At 36.1% G+C, this 14,769-nt stretch overlaps 3 protein-coding genes across 3 annotated transcripts in view; 2 read left to right on the top strand and 1 right to left on the bottom strand.

Annotated features, from left to right (window-relative positions):
* LOC104726177 (probable WRKY transcription factor 2) lies at nt 3,227-6,592 on the top strand. Its single transcript, XM_010444975.2, has 5 exons — nt 3,227-3,458; nt 4,039-4,496; nt 4,575-5,551; nt 5,638-5,796; nt 5,896-6,592. Exons 2-5 carry the CDS (start codon nt 4,089-4,091, stop codon nt 6,449-6,451), a joined length of 2,100 nt encoding a protein of 699 aa, XP_010443277.1. The 5' UTR covers nt 3,227-3,458; nt 4,039-4,088; the 3' UTR covers nt 6,452-6,592.
* On the bottom strand, nt 6,821-8,991 carry LOC104726178 (COP9 signalosome complex subunit 6a). Its single transcript, XM_010444976.1, has 9 exons — nt 8,647-8,991; nt 8,402-8,490; nt 8,198-8,291; nt 8,045-8,106; nt 7,881-7,959; nt 7,705-7,797; nt 7,468-7,568; nt 7,323-7,378; nt 6,821-7,154 (listed from the first exon to the last, which is right to left on the bottom strand). The coding sequence occupies exons 1-9, from the start codon at nt 8,942-8,944 to the stop codon at nt 7,073-7,075; spliced, it is 954 nt and encodes a 317-aa protein (XP_010443278.1). The 5' UTR covers nt 8,945-8,991; the 3' UTR covers nt 6,821-7,072.
* LOC104726179 (peroxisome biogenesis protein 5-like) overlaps nt 9,452-14,769 on the top strand; it is a 6,335-nt gene continuing 1,017 nt past the window's right edge. Inside the window, exons 1-14 of the mRNA XM_010444978.2 lie at nt 9,452-9,734; nt 9,899-10,027; nt 10,119-10,251; nt 10,626-10,819; nt 11,283-11,534; nt 11,874-11,993; nt 12,335-12,496; nt 12,847-13,028; nt 13,398-13,632; nt 13,742-13,826; nt 13,957-14,066; nt 14,152-14,376; nt 14,458-14,523; nt 14,617-14,711. Coding sequence (XP_010443280.1) covers nt 9,612-9,734; nt 9,899-10,027; nt 10,119-10,251; nt 10,626-10,819; nt 11,283-11,534; nt 11,874-11,993; nt 12,335-12,496; nt 12,847-13,028; nt 13,398-13,632; nt 13,742-13,826; nt 13,957-14,066; nt 14,152-14,376; nt 14,458-14,523; nt 14,617-14,711 — 2,111 coding nt within the window. The 5' untranslated portion in view covers nt 9,452-9,611. The remainder of the gene's footprint in view (nt 9,735-9,898; nt 10,028-10,118; nt 10,252-10,625; nt 10,820-11,282; nt 11,535-11,873; nt 11,994-12,334; nt 12,497-12,846; nt 13,029-13,397; nt 13,633-13,741; nt 13,827-13,956; nt 14,067-14,151; nt 14,377-14,457; nt 14,524-14,616; nt 14,712-14,769) is intronic.

Consider the following 14,769-nt stretch of genomic DNA (forward strand, 5'->3'; position numbering starts at 1 on the left):
TAGCAATGGGTTTGTAAACGGATCTCCTTATTTTGCAATTTTAGGTTCATATACGTTTCATCTCAAAAACCACATGCATGTATGATGAGAAGTTGAGACTTGAGAACATGTCTATATTTCAAAATGTTATTGTTTTACGTCTTGTCGATTGAAGTCGAAAGATTTGGTTGCCATATAGATCTATATTGCGTCTTTTAGTTTCATATTTTTAGTTTGAACTTCGAGTGTTCCACTAAACTATTATGATTTTGGTACGTAAATTAAAAAGGACAAATATTATTCCCAAGATGAGTACAACTAGTTAAATATATAAATAGCTCATAGAAAATGATTTTAAGATGGTCATTGTTGTCACATGACTTAAAAAGTTAAAAATGATTAACAGTTACAAAACACACTTTTTTGTTTTTGATAAAAATACACAAGGTGATGCTAAAACAATGTGAGTAAGAAGATTTACTTTCTTTCCATTATTTTATTATTTTTGAAATTAAAAATAATAATTTTATTTTCAAAAATAGTAAAACAATTGATCGGAAAATTAACATATTTATTTTGAAAATGGCGTCGCAACATCATGATTCGAGTATTTTGTTGAAGATAAAACAATGGTAAATTATTCGATTTAAATGGGTAGCTTTATAGTTTGTTAGTACCGTCAAAACATCATTACCTGAATATGTCGTTGACAGAAAAAAACTAATACTAAATATGAACATGCAATTTATTTGTTTTGTACGTGTCATCATAACATCATTACCCGAGTATGTCGTTGACGAAAAAAACAATTATTGGATCATAACGTATTTATTTTATTATTTAGTGTTGTCTTGACATCATTAATCGAATATGTCATTGACGAAAAAAACAATAGTAAATCACTGGATCATAATGTATAACCTATTAATTTTATAAGTGTCGGTATAACATCATTATCCGAATATATCGTTGACGGAAAAATAATACTAAGAGTTTGATTGGTGAACACAAACAAAGTTGTATAAGTATCAATCACAAATCACAAAAGCGTTACTAAAAACTTAAAAACTTTATTTTTGTTTTTTTGTTGGTACTTTTTCTTTCAGTTTTTACACTATTCTGTAACAACTTACAGTTTTGGGTACGTTACCAATCAGATCTTAAATCATTGGATCAACACATATAGCCTTATAATTTTATTATTATCGATGTAACATCATTACCCGAATATGTTGTTGACAAAATAAAATAAAATAAATTAACACATATAACCTAATAATTTCATTATTGTTGTTGTAACATCATTACCCGAATATGTCGTTAACGAAAAAAATAAAAATTAGATCATTATATCAAAACGTATAGCCTAATAATTTTATTATTATCGATGTAACATCATTACTCGATATGTCGTTGACAAAAAAAATCAACACGTATAACCTAATAATTTCATTATTATTGTTGTAACATTATTACTCGAATATGTTGTTAACGAAAAAAATAAATATTAGATCATTAGATCAAAATGTATAGTCTAATAATTTTATAATTATCGATGTAACATCTTTACCCGAATATGTCGTTGACAAAATTATATAAAATAAATCAACACATATAACCTAATAATTTCATTATTGTTGTTGTAATATCATACCCGAATATGTCGTTAACGAAGAAAATAAATATTAGATCATTAGATCAAAACATATAGCCTAATAATTTTATTAATATCGATGTAATATCATTAATATATCATTGACAAAAAAATAATAGTAAATCAATATGTATAGCTTAATAATTTCATTATTGTTGTTGTAACATCATTACCCAAATATGTCGTTAAGGAAGAAAATGATAGTAGATTATTAGATCAAAATGTATAGCCTAATAATTTTATTAGTGTCGTTGTTACATCATTACGGGATATATCACTTACGAGAAAAATAATAGTAAATCATTTGATCCAAAAGTATAGCGTAATATTTTTATTAATGTCGCTGCAAACATTATTATTTGAATTCATTGTTGACAAAAAAATTAATCATAACTACAAAATTATTTTTAAATATCATAATATATACAATAATGAAAATCATATTAATATGTTTTGATTTTAAAAATTTGGAATTGTTAAATATAATTATTTATTTTTCCAAAATACCTGTATTAGTTTCAAAAACAAAAACAAAAAAAAATCTCTCAAAGGTGACAATATTTTGACAAAATTCCTCCTTTTAACTGATTTTTCCTAGCATAGTTAATACACACATAGACTATAAATAGCTTACAGATTAGATTTTCTGTTCCACAAATTTCTAACTAATGTGTGACCCCCTTATAGTAAAAAAAAAAAAAAAAAAAAACAACCTGCTTTATCTGTAACTCTTATTTTCTTCTACTCAAAAAGGATAATTAAATATATTTTCTTCTTTTCAACCAGTTATTGGAATTTCACATAAATCAAAGCAATAATACAAGATTACTACTAAAACACTGATATTCATTTTTTCTTCTAAATCCGGCATGTAGCAGAACAATAATAACATTTTGCCAAAAATTTCCCGTTTTAAAAAAATTAATTTTATTCCTATTAATAACCAATCCGCAAAAAATGAAATTGGAAGAGAAATTAATGTGAAAAGTTGGCAGATTGTAATTCGTTAAAGCTCACCTGTGTTACACCTCACGGTAGTCCCCTTACTTACCCACCGTCGATCTTATTCTCTGAAGTTTTAGTATTACACGTGGCGCTATGTAATAGGTTAGTTCAATAGTGAGAAAAAACGCTTCGTGTATAATCTTCCCCATCATCATCATCATCATCTCCTTCACCATTCCTCCTCCCTCTGCGTAAAACTTTTTTATTCCTCCTCTTCTTCTTCTTCTTCCTTAGTTACAAATCGATCATAATGGTCTCATAATCCTCTCTTTGTCTCTCTCTCTCTCTATCTTTTTTTTTTGTGTTTCTCACTTTCGAAGATTCCTCTTCTCGCCCACAAACCAAAAAATCTTTTTTTTTTTTTTTGTTATAGTAGAATTCAATTCGAAGCATAACATACGGGAAGAAAATGTTGGAACTTTGTTTCTCGTTTCGATTGTGAGAAAAAAGGAGAATAAAATTATATCTTTCCTCGTTTAGGTGAGAAAGAGAGAGAAGTTGTTAAAGTTTGTATTTTTATTTTTTTTCTGGGTTTTTTTTCTCGTGAGACCCAGAAGAAGAAGAACAGAGAGAGGAAGAAGAAGGAGACGGTGAGAAGAGGACACTCTCTTTCTCTCTCTCCCGGTTGTGAAAAAAGCTCTCTTTTTTTTTTTTGGTTTCTTCATCAGTGTTAAATTGGGATCCGGGTCGGGTGGGTTTTCGGTTTTGGTGGTCGGATCAGAGAGCACACAGTTGGATGTTAGCGGCGGAACTGAAGGTTTCCGTTTGCGGCTGCGGCGGCTGTGACGGTGTTTCTGGGTCGTGTTTTTCAATCAATCAGGTAATTAGTCACAATCGATTAAAATGTTTCATCTTTAACTTAATTTCTGGATTTTGAACAAACCATGATTTGTTTAATCACACATCTTTAGTGTTTTTTTTTTGTTTTTGCTTACAGTCTGGTTTAAGCTATAATCATACGTTTTTTTTTTGGGTTTGCTTCTCTTTTATACTCATACATGGCTCGATGATCATTTTTTTTGTTTCTACTAATGATTCATCTCCAAAATTCTCGAAGCTAATTCGTTAGAATCTAAAATCCGAAGTTTCGTTTTTGTGAGATTCCATGAAAGTGGCTTAACGTGTGAAAAAGAAAAAAAGTTCTTCATTTTCTCATATATATTTTTTTTTTTTTTTTTTTTCCCCNACTCTGTAAAAAAAAAAACTTTGGTGTCTACTAGACCCCAAGGCTACTTATGCATGTGTTTTTTAAGCTCACTGGTTCACTTACAATTGTTCCAAATCATCTTTGTTTTACTTAGCTTGGTTATTATTGTATAATACAAGAAGTTTTTGTCTTCTCATGTCTTCAATGTTTGATTGTGATGTTTTTGTGATTATTTTTTTAATCTTGTTTTCAGGTGTTTCATCAAAGTTTGATCAGAGACTCAGTCACGTTCTTGGATCCTAAATGGCTGGTTTTGATGAAAATGTTGCTGTAATGGGAGAATGGGTGCCTCGTAGTCCTAGTCCCGGGACGCTTTTCTCCTCGTTGATTGGAGAAGGGAATAGTTCGAAACCTGTTCTTGAAAGAGAGTTATCTTTGAACCATGGGCAAGTTATGGCTGTAGAAGAAGACACTACTACTGGTAATCATAACAATGATTCTTCACTAACCAATGTTTCTCGAGGTGGTCTCTGCGAAAGAATTGCTGCTAGAGCTGGTTTTAATGCTCCGAGGTTAAACACCGAGAGTATCCGCTCTAACACAAACTTCTCTATCGACTCTGGTCGTCGGTCTCCTTGCTTAACCATCTCTTCTCCTGGCCTTAGCCCTGCAACACTCTTAGAATCTCCAGTTTTCCTTACTAACCCAATGGTAAGCTACAAGTTGTTTGCATTCACTCCATGTTATTATTATGGATCGTTTTTTTCTGAAATCTCTGTGACATTGCAGGCACAACCGTCTCCAACTACTGGGAAGTTTCCATTTCTTCCTGGTTTTAGTAGTAATGCATTGTCTTCTGATAATGCGAAAGATGAGTTCTTTGACGACATTGGAGCATCATTCACCTTCCAGTCTGTTTCAAGATCATCTTCCTCTTTCTTTCAAGGCACAACAGAGATGATGTCAGTTGATTATGGTAACTACATCAACAGATCTTCTCATCAGCCCGCAGAAGAAGATGTAAAACCGGGTTCTCTAAACATAGAAAGCTCTAATCTTTACGGGATTCAAACTGATCCAAGTAACCAGAACAAGGCATCTGATGCTACAACAAACACTGGTCTTGATACCGTTGATCATCAAGAGGAAGAAGAAGATCAAAGGCGTGGTGGTGATTCGATGGTTGGTGGTGCGCCAGCAGAGGATGGATATAACTGGAGGAAATACGGACAAAAGCTAGTTAAAGGAAGTGAGTATCCACGAAGCTATTACAAGTGCACAAACCCCAACTGTCAGGTGAAGAAGAAAGTTGAGAGATCAAGGGAAGGTCACATTACAGAGATTATATACAAAGGAGCTCATAATCACTCTAAACCTCTACCTAATCGCCGCTCAGGGATGCAAACAGATGGAACTGAACAAGTTGAACAACAACAGCATCAGCAGCAACAACAACAACAGAGAGATTCCACTCCAACGTGGGTTAGTTGTAATAATACTCAACAACAAGGTGGAAGCAACGTGAACAATGTGGAAGAGGGAACAACAGGATTCGAATACGGAAACCAATCTGGATCGATTCAAGCACAAACTGGAGGTCATTACGAGTCAGGTGATGCTGTAGTTGTGGTTGATACTTCATCAACATTCTCTAACGATGAGGATGAAGATGATAGAGGGACACATGGAAGTGTCTCTTTGGGTTGTGATGGAGGAGGAGGTAGAGGTGGGGAAGGAGAAGGAGAAGAATCTGAGTCGAAAAGAAGGTTCCTTTTTTTAACCATCATATTGTTTGCACAACAATATGTGTGACTGTTTTTTTTTTGACTCAAAAAACGTATTGGTTTTTCAGGAAACTAGAAGCTTATGCAGCAGAGATGAGTGGAGCAACAAGAGCCATACGTGAGCCAAGAGTTGTTGTGCAAACAACGAGTGACGTTGACATTCTTGATGATGGTTATCGCTGGCGAAAATATGGTCAGAAAGTTGTCAAAGGCAATCCAAATCCCAGGTTCTTTACAAACCCTCTCCTCTGTTTTGGTTTGGTTCTGTTTAATATATGTTCATTACAATGATAAAACCGATTCGTTCTCATAATGTTTTTATGCAGGAGTTATTACAAATGCACAGCTCCAGGATGTACAGTGAGGAAACATGTAGAGAGAGCTTCTCATGATCTCAAATCCGTTATAACTACTTACGAAGGCAAACACAACCACGACGTCCCAGCCGCACGCAACAGCAGCCACGGAGGCGGTGGCACCAGTAACGGTAGCAGCGGCGGTCTAGCTGCTCAGTCTCACCATTACCACAACGGACATCATCACTCAGAGCAGCCACGTGGCAGATTCGAGAGACAAGTCACGGCGACTAATCAATCTCCTTATGGCCGGGGTCCGTTTAGCTTTCAGCCACACTTGGGTCCTCCTTCAGGTTACGCGTTCGGTTTAGGACAAACCGGTTTGGCTAATCTTTCAATTCCTGGTTTAGCTTTTGGTCAAGGGAAAATGCCCGGTTTGCCTCATCCGTATATGACACAACCATCGGTTGGGAATATAAGTGAAGCGATGATGCAGAGAGGGGGGATGGAGCCAAAGGCTGAACCGGTTTCTGATTCAGGTCAATCGGTATATAACCAGATCATGAGTAGATTACCGCAGATTTGAAGTTTTACTCTTCTTCATTTGCTCTGTCTTTATAATATAACTTTTATATTTCCTGTCTTTTTTTTTTCTTTCTTCTTTAATTTTTATTGGTTTTAAACTTTGGGGAAGGTAAAGTAAAAGGCTGTTCTTAAATTTTCAATCCTTTGGTTTGTCCTCTATATTATCTTCTACTGAAAAAAAGCAAAAACTAAGACAAATCAAATAAGCAAATCCCCAAACGATACCTTCCCAACAGATACTCTTGACATTTTATTTGGTTATCTTTCCTTTTAAAGAGCTATGTTAAGCACGTGCACACACGCGTATATGCATGCAACAAAAGGACAGAAACCGAACTCCAAAAGCTAATGGATGTGACAAGAGACTGAAAGAATCGAACCTTAAAAATCTTTCTCTACTAACAATAGAAACTTGTTAAACATCAAACTTGTTCACAGAGAAGCAGATGTTTCTTATAGATATTAAAACAATGAAGATGATAAGTCTTTCGCCTCCTCGTTTGGTATCTGAAACTTTGTTATGCCGTCTTGAGTTACAGATTCTCCCAGAGGCAATGTCAAAAATGGTTTCAGAAACCAAGAGAAGATCTTTTAGAATGTAGAATCGCTGGAAAGAATGGTTTTACATGAATGCAGTTCTTCCACCTCGTCGAGTGTTTCTGTCATATGCTGTGTTGAATTTGTCTACCATCTCGTTCATTGTGCTGCAGATTGAAACAGAATTACCATTCAGATGAACACTTATATCTTACACAGTTCCTATGGATAATAGAACATAAAGGCCTAGAAAGATTGCACTTTTTAAAATAAATTGGCCTGCCTATTAATGTGCTCTCAAATACTTTAAATATGATGTTGCATAAGGTACAAACCTGGAACAATTTGTAATCATTGCTAAGTAAGTTATTAGTAATTTGTCGTTGTATTCCTGCAAAAGAAAAGGACAGCATAAGTTGAGAGACATTTAAGACAACAAGCTACAATAAAACGAATAAAATGCATATCTAACTAACTCACCATTAAGAAATTATCTTGAAACCTCTCTGATTCCATGGCAGGCAATCTTCTTAGCAGGCTAGATACTTGTCTCAGAAGTGAGTTGTCACAAGGAATATCACCTAGACATAAGATCCCACGAGTCATTATCCTTGGCACCTAAAGCACTAACCTACACTATCTTCTATCTAGATTTCTGGACTGGTGAGACAATACCACGCTGATGAGAATGGGAACTCGGGAAAGAATAGAAGATACCTTTCTGCATTGCAGCAAGAAATTGGTAGAGAACTCTGATTCTGCTATTAAGCATCTTGATAGCACTATGTATCCCAGTAAGATGAGCAGCCACTGCATACCAATGTCATTAATTAAATTTTAGTGCAACTTAAGAAGAGGATTATGATAAGTATGAGGGATAAAATAAGGCTCACACTGGGTTGCTGCTGAGCCTCCATCAGATGGTTTGAGATGTGCAACATGATCAACCGATATCCGTTCAGCTTCAACAGTCTGTTTGGGTAAACATCTCAAAAATCTTAGTCAATGTCCACATTCATAACTTTGATTAACTACAGAATCAACCCTAAGCACAGACCTCAATTGTGTAGCTTGTATGAACGAAAATTAGCTGCGGAATCCCATCAATGACATGCAATTCTAATCAATGGAAAAATAAGAAAAGTTAGAATCTTAAAAACAATCTGCTCTAATACATTGAAGTTATAAATAAGAGTAATTAGAAACATACCACTTTCATAGATAGTGACTGGAAGATCTTTCTGTGCGTGATTGATTGCCGGGTTTAAAAGGACATAAACAGGAGATTCATTGATATCCATCAACTGTCACCAAGAGAGAGCAGACACAAAAAATAAAAAATCACCTTTTTTCAGTACAAAATGAGACCAAAATCTCAATCTTACAAAACAACTACAGAAAGCATTGGACTCACGGCTTTATGGATATGCATATCAGATTCATCAGCATCACTTCCCGTAGAGTACCATCCCAGAATGTAAAAGTCAGGGAACACCTTCTTGTCTAATCAAACAAGAACACCACATAAATCAAATTAATCAAGCACAATTCAAACTCTTAAACACCAATAAAACTCTTATCTACACTTGATTCTACAATTGCAGCATATAATTAAGAGAAAAAAAAAAAAGAGGGAGAGTAAGTAGTGAGTGAGCTTACAGAGCTCTTGCTTCTTCTCGAGGAAGGATCTATCAAGGGTTTGAGTAGAAGGATCATATAAAAGCTCGAAACTGTTGAAGATCTCAACGGTACGACCTCTCTGGACACCGATCACACATCCGTAAACCCTAGGGTTCTGCTGGATCAATGCTTCGCCGTTGTTTGAGCCATGACCGCTAGCGCAGACTGAAGCAGGAGGATTGAGCTGAGTCTTAACCCTAGTGTAGTGATCCGATACGTTTACGATTACCAAAGGATGCAGCTTGAAGGTTAAACCACTTGATGACGAACGTGCCATTGTCGTCGATCTCTCTCTCTCGATGAATTTTTTTGTTTTTGGTTTCAGGTTTTTTTGTTTGTTTGTTCTTTTTTCTAATATAAAACCAAATACGAATTCGGATCCTATAACTCGGGTCCAAGAGACATTAAACCGGGTCAACTAATTGGATATTGAGCTTTTCCCGTATGGGCCGAGCTTATACAAGTGGGAATTATAAGCATTATGGGCCGAGCATACACGTGCAAGTCACGTGATGTTTGTCCTGCAAAGTGATACAAGACTAAAACAAATCTACCTTCGTTTGTAACGTTTTCTAAAAAAATACAGATAATAAATAAAAAATCAATTATTTTTAAAAGTACAGATAAAGTAAAATGTTTTTATTTTTTTCACCATAAGAAAAAAAAAACAAAAAAACAAAAATGTGTTGGTGAGCCTAAAAATGTGTGTGGTGTGGATAATAAGTATATAATAAATAATAAAAATACGCAAATAAAATTATAATTCGTTTTTGACTAAAAACACAAGAAACAAAAAAAATAAAAAACACCGCCACGAGACGAGACAACATAATATAGATTGGGGGAATTGGGAGGTGATGATCCACTCCGGAGGTCAGAGTAAACCATACTAATAGACTCGACGACGTTGGTTGCGGCGGAGTTGTAGATAAAGCGTTGGAACCATGGCGATGAGAGACCTTGTTAACGGCGGAGCCGCCTGTGCGGTTCCCGGTTCTTCTTCTTCTTCTTCTAATCCTCTCGGAGCTCTTACCAACGCCCTACTTGGTTCATCTTCCAAAACTCAGGTTAGGTTCCTGATCATACCGTATTGAATTTGAAGTCTCCTGATTTCAATTCTCTCGAATTCGAAGTAGATCTCTTTCTTTCTTTCTTTTTTTCGTGGGGTTTTAATATTTTTTTCTGTGAAATTCTAAATGTTTATTTGATGGTTGATGGATTTGGTGTGCAGGAAAGGCTCAAGGAGATACCTAATGCTAACCGTTCAGGTCCTGGGCCACAATTTTACTCGGAAGATCAACATATAAGGTCACTTCCTGGTTCTGAGTTAGATCAACCTGGTCTGCAACCGGGTGCTCAGGTTAATATTGTGCAATTTTTTTGATTTTTTATTGACTGTGACTGAATAGACTTAGTAACGGCTGGTGGGTTTTGCCAATTTTTTTCATTAGGGGGCAGAGTTCTTTCGTAGCTTCCGCTCTGTAGATCAAAATGGTCTGGGTGCTGCTTGGGATGAGGTACAGCAAGGTGTACCTATGCCTCCTATGGGACCTATGTATGAGCCTGTTCAGCCTACATTTGAAGGTTTGTGGTTTGACTTCGCTCGGACTTTCTTTACCACTTTTATTTAATGCCGGATATAAAACGGAGAGATATTTCAGTTTAGATGTTGATGAAATGTGAAGAAATGGTGATATTGTTTTCACTCATTTATATTCAACCAAGAAGTACACAACAGTATTTTGTAGGAATAAAAGTTAACAGTGAAAGTGTTATTAGTAGTTTAGTATAGCATGGTCATTATTGATGAAACTTCTTCTCTATACACTCCTATTTCTTCTGGATGGCTCGTTGAATATTCATAGCTCCGTCTTAGATGTATAGCAAATGTCTAGTGAGGCGTTCTCTTGTGCTTGCTTGATTTGTTTTTTTTTTCTCACATTGCTTGTATATTGCAGGACCTCCACAGAGAGTTTTGTCAAACTTTTTGCATTCATTTGTTGAGAGTAGCCGTGGTGGTATTCCGTTTCGTCCAGCACCTGTTCCAATTCTGGGATTGTCACAAAGTGACAAACAATGTATACGTGATCGTAGTAGCATAATGGCCCGGCATTTTTTTGCCGATAGAGGAGAGGAGTTTATCAATTCTCAGGTTTTCCGTAGCAGCATCATTGTGTTATATGCATTCAACTTAGGTTTTAAGGGTCGAGTATATATGCTTCATATTTTGATCTTTAATTATTCATGCCCATCGCTTTGTTGAAATGAAGATCTATTCAATTATATAGACAAGTGAAATAACAATAAACATTAGGTCCGCCCCTCCTTGATCTTAAATTTACATCAAAATGTAACATTTTGGAATGGCAACAGATGTAACACTATCACATTTCAGAATCATCTGTGGTTCAGGGCTTTAGTTTATTGCTGTTGTTTTACTTGGTAATTTTTTCCTGTCTAGTATGGATTTTGTTGAGACCATGCTAGCTATGCAGTATGGTTAAGCCTTTTATGCTGCTATTGACCTAAGTATTTTTCTCTTCTCCTTTAATTTTCTTTGCTCTTCTCTTCTCCATTTCTTCGGCTGAATATTTTATTCTATCTTGTTTTTCAAGGTAAACGCATTATTGTCATCTTTAGATATCGACGAGGGTATACAAGCTAGAGGTCATGTTCCCGGGAGATTTCAGGAGCTAGATAATTACTGGAATGAGTCTCAAGCTGTTGTGAAACCTAACTTACATCCTGCTGACAGTTGGGGGGATGAATTTAACCAACATGGGACGTATCATGGTGGTCCTGATTCATGGGTCCAGTCTTTTGAGCAGCAACATGGTGTGAATGGGTGGGCCACTGAGTTTGAGCAGGTACTTCTAGCATAAGCTATATGATAGGAAAAATTTCCTTCAGTTGTTTGAAAACTTCTCTTTGATTGTCCATGCCAAACATATGTTTGATAAGCTTTCAATGAATATCATGACAAATATAGGGCATTTATTTTGGTGTAGCGTAGGATTTGATTTAGATCGTCCCTAGGGTTCAAAAGACGAAAGCCTGAATATGTTGTGAATTTTTAGTGCTGTATTAGTCGTCAGTGTTTGACTCACATTTTATTTGCCAGCAACTCGGTTCTATGATAATTTATCATGTTCTTCTGAATATATATGGTGCCTCATCTTTTTTTTATTTTCTTGAACTTTTTAAAGGGTCAATCTCAATTGATGTCAAACCAAATGAGAAGTATGGATATGCAAAATATGGCTGCAATGGAGCAGACTCGTAAGCTTGCGCATACACTATCTCAGGATGGGAATCCTAAATTTCAGGTCAGCGTAGCCGAGCATAAATAATTTATGTGCTTTCAAATTGAATTTCTTCATTTCTAAACAGCCTTTGATAGTATTATCAATCGCTCAGGCTGCAGTAAATTGTACTGTTGGACGACATATCCTTTTTTCTGGGCTGTTCTAACCAGTTATGGACTTATGGCCATTGCTGAGATCTTTTACTGCAGATAGAAAATGTTTTTGTTGGGCTTATGTGCTAGAATTTGATGGTTTCTTTAATTATATCGCAAAATTATATTATGCTTTTCTTCTTGAATTCATGTGCGGGCTGTTCTCCTGAGATTTGTGTTTAAGCTTGGCAAAATGTTTGGTGAATGCAGAATTCAAGATTCCTTCAATTTGTCTCAAAGATGAGCCGCGGTGAGCTTATTATTAATGAGAATCAGGTCAAGCAAGCGTCAGCCCCCGGGGAATGGGCTACAGAATATGAACAGCAGTATCTGGGGCCACCAAGTTGGGCTGATCAATTCGCAAATGAGAAAGTACGTACTTATATAATTAAGTATCTGTGCACTTTAGGGTCTTACTTAGCCACTTTAGCATGCTAATGTAATTGATCTATTGCTATACTTTGTCTTGATTGCCTTTATATCCGCTATTGAAGCTCATGATGATAGGTTTAGTAATTTTGATGACTTTGTATTAGTAACGTGTTTATAGTGGAAGGGCTTCCCTTTAGATCTTTCTTTGCACATTTTCCAGTGATTCCTTATAGTTACATAATATGAAGTCCTGCCATGGTAGAAAGTACATTGGCAACGTATCATCTCTTTTTTTTCTTTTTCTTGTATAAGAAGCATCTAAAATAAGCTTATAATTTGGTGGGTTACAGCTTGCACGTGGACCAGAACAGTGGGCCGATGAGTTTGCTTCCGGGAGAGGACAGCAAGAATCAGCGGAAGACCAATGGGTTAATGAGTTTTCGAAGTTGAATGTTGATGACTGGATAGATGAATTTGCTGAAGGGCCCGTGGGTGATAGTTCAGCTGATGCATGGGCAAATGCTTATGATGAGTAAGTCCACTATTCTCTAACTGATCTATTATAAGTTCTCTTTTTTTTTCGTTCTGCTTGTCCATTCTGTAATCCTTGAGGGGGTGGGTTAGTGCAGACACGATGGTTTTTTTTTTTTTTTTTCTTACTTTCCCCTCTCTGCATTTCTCTCTGGTTACTTAATGCTTGCTTAGACGAACATTTTGCAACTATGCAGTTCTTTGTTATTTCTACATACCAGGTTTTTATATTTAACATTCGTGATTCACCTGTTTGGTCAAGAGATTATTTATGATAAACTCCTAAATTATATCTGTGGGGTCGGACAATGTTTATCCAAGATGCATCTTCGACTTTCAAGTTCATCTAACAAAATCTGTGGCTCTCTAGGTTTCTGAGTGAGAAAAATGCTGGAAAACAAACCAGTGGTGTCTACGTCTTCTCTGACATGAATCCTTATGTGGGTCACCCTGAACCCATGAAAGAAGGGCAGGAATTGTTTCGAAAAGGACTTCTGAGTGAAGCAGCGCTTGCTCTAGAAGCGGAGGTTATGAAAAACCCTGAGAATGCTGAAGGTTGGAGATTACTTGGGGTCACACATGCTGAGAACGATGATGATCAACAGGTTAGTCATATTTATTTTACGTTAACAATTAATCACCTATACATGTCAAAAAGAAGAGATTATTATTACGCAATTCATTTTTCAAAAAAACATCATTGTGGATGCACAGGCCATAGCTGCAATGATGCGTGCACAGGAGGCCGATCCCACAAATCTAGAGGTGCTTCTTGCGCTTGGTGTGAGTCATACCAATGGTCAGTACTTGCTATGTAGCAATATGTGTTTGTTTTGGTCTTGTATCATGTTGCTCAATATGGAATACATATGGTCATACATTCTTTGGAATTAGATAGGTAATTAATATCTTGTTCTCTGTAATTACAGAGTTGGAGCAAGCAACTGCTTTGAAATATTTATATGGATGGCTGCGAAATCACCCAAAATATGGAGCAATTGCGCCTCCAGAGCTGGCTGATTCTCTATACCATGCTGATGTAAGTGCTCTTTCTCTTCTAAATACTCCACAGTTGATTCAGTGGTTTGTGTTGAAACTCCAATTGCTTATCTATGTGTAAACAGATTGCTAGATTATTCAATGAAGCTTCTCAGATGCATCCTGAGGATGCTGATGTGCATATAGTGTTAGGTGTGCTCTACAATCTGTCGAGGGATTTTGATAAAGCCATTACTTCCTTCCAAACAGCATTACAACTAAAACCAAACGATTATTCTCTGTGGAATAAGCTCGGTGCAACACAAGCCAACAGTGTCCAGAGTGCTGATGCCATATCTGCTTATCAACAGGTACTGCTCTAAGCACGGGAACCAAAACTTCTCTAGGTTTCATCTTTCTGTTTCTTTCTGACTGTGTTTTTGTACTTGCAGGCTCTAGATTTGAAGCCTAATTATGTTCGTGCATGGGCAAACATGGGAATCAGTTATGCAAATCAGGTTTGAGTTCGGTCTCTGTTTCTTGTTTGATAATACTTGACAACTTAAAAAGTACTGAGATTGAGGATGCTATTGTGTTTGTAATTGTAACAGGGGATGTACAAAGAATCAATCCCGTATTATGTCCGTGCCCTTGCGATGAATCCTAAAGCTGATAACGCATGGCAATACTTGAGGCTCTCGTTAAGGTACGTATAAAAAACTCGTGAACATTATTCTCCGGTGTGAATTGTTTCAAAGTGAGTT

The sequence above is a fragment of the Camelina sativa genome, chromosome 11, assembly GCF_000633955.1.
Source record: "Camelina sativa cultivar DH55 chromosome 11, Cs, whole genome shotgun sequence".
Classification (NCBI taxonomy): domain Eukaryota; kingdom Viridiplantae; phylum Streptophyta; class Magnoliopsida; order Brassicales; family Brassicaceae; genus Camelina; species Camelina sativa.

Bases quoted from the DNA above. Each gene is read 5' to 3' on its own strand.
- LOC104726177 (XM_010444975.2), top strand. From the start codon at position 4,089: ATGGCTGGTTTTGATGAAAATGTTGCTGTAATGGGAGAATGGGTGCCT. The intron at 4,497-4,574 runs GTAAGCTACAAG...GTGACATTGCAG, and splicing joins TTTTCCTTACTAACCCAATG to GCACAACCGTCTCCAACTAC. The intron at 5,552-5,637 runs GTTCCTTTTTTT...TTGGTTTTTCAG, and splicing joins GAATCTGAGTCGAAAAGAAG to GAAACTAGAAGCTTATGCAG.
- LOC104726178 (XM_010444976.1), bottom strand. From the start codon at position 8,944: ATGGCACGTTCGTCATCAAGTGGTTTAACCTTCAAGCTGCATCCTTTG. The intron at 8,292-8,401 runs GTGAGTCCAATG...TCTTGGTGACAG, and splicing joins ATATGCATATCCATAAAGCC to TTGATGGATATCAATGAATC. The intron at 7,569-7,704 runs GTATCTTCTATT...TCTTATGTCTAG, and splicing joins TCTTGCTGCAATGCAGAAAG to GTGATATTCCTTGTGACAAC.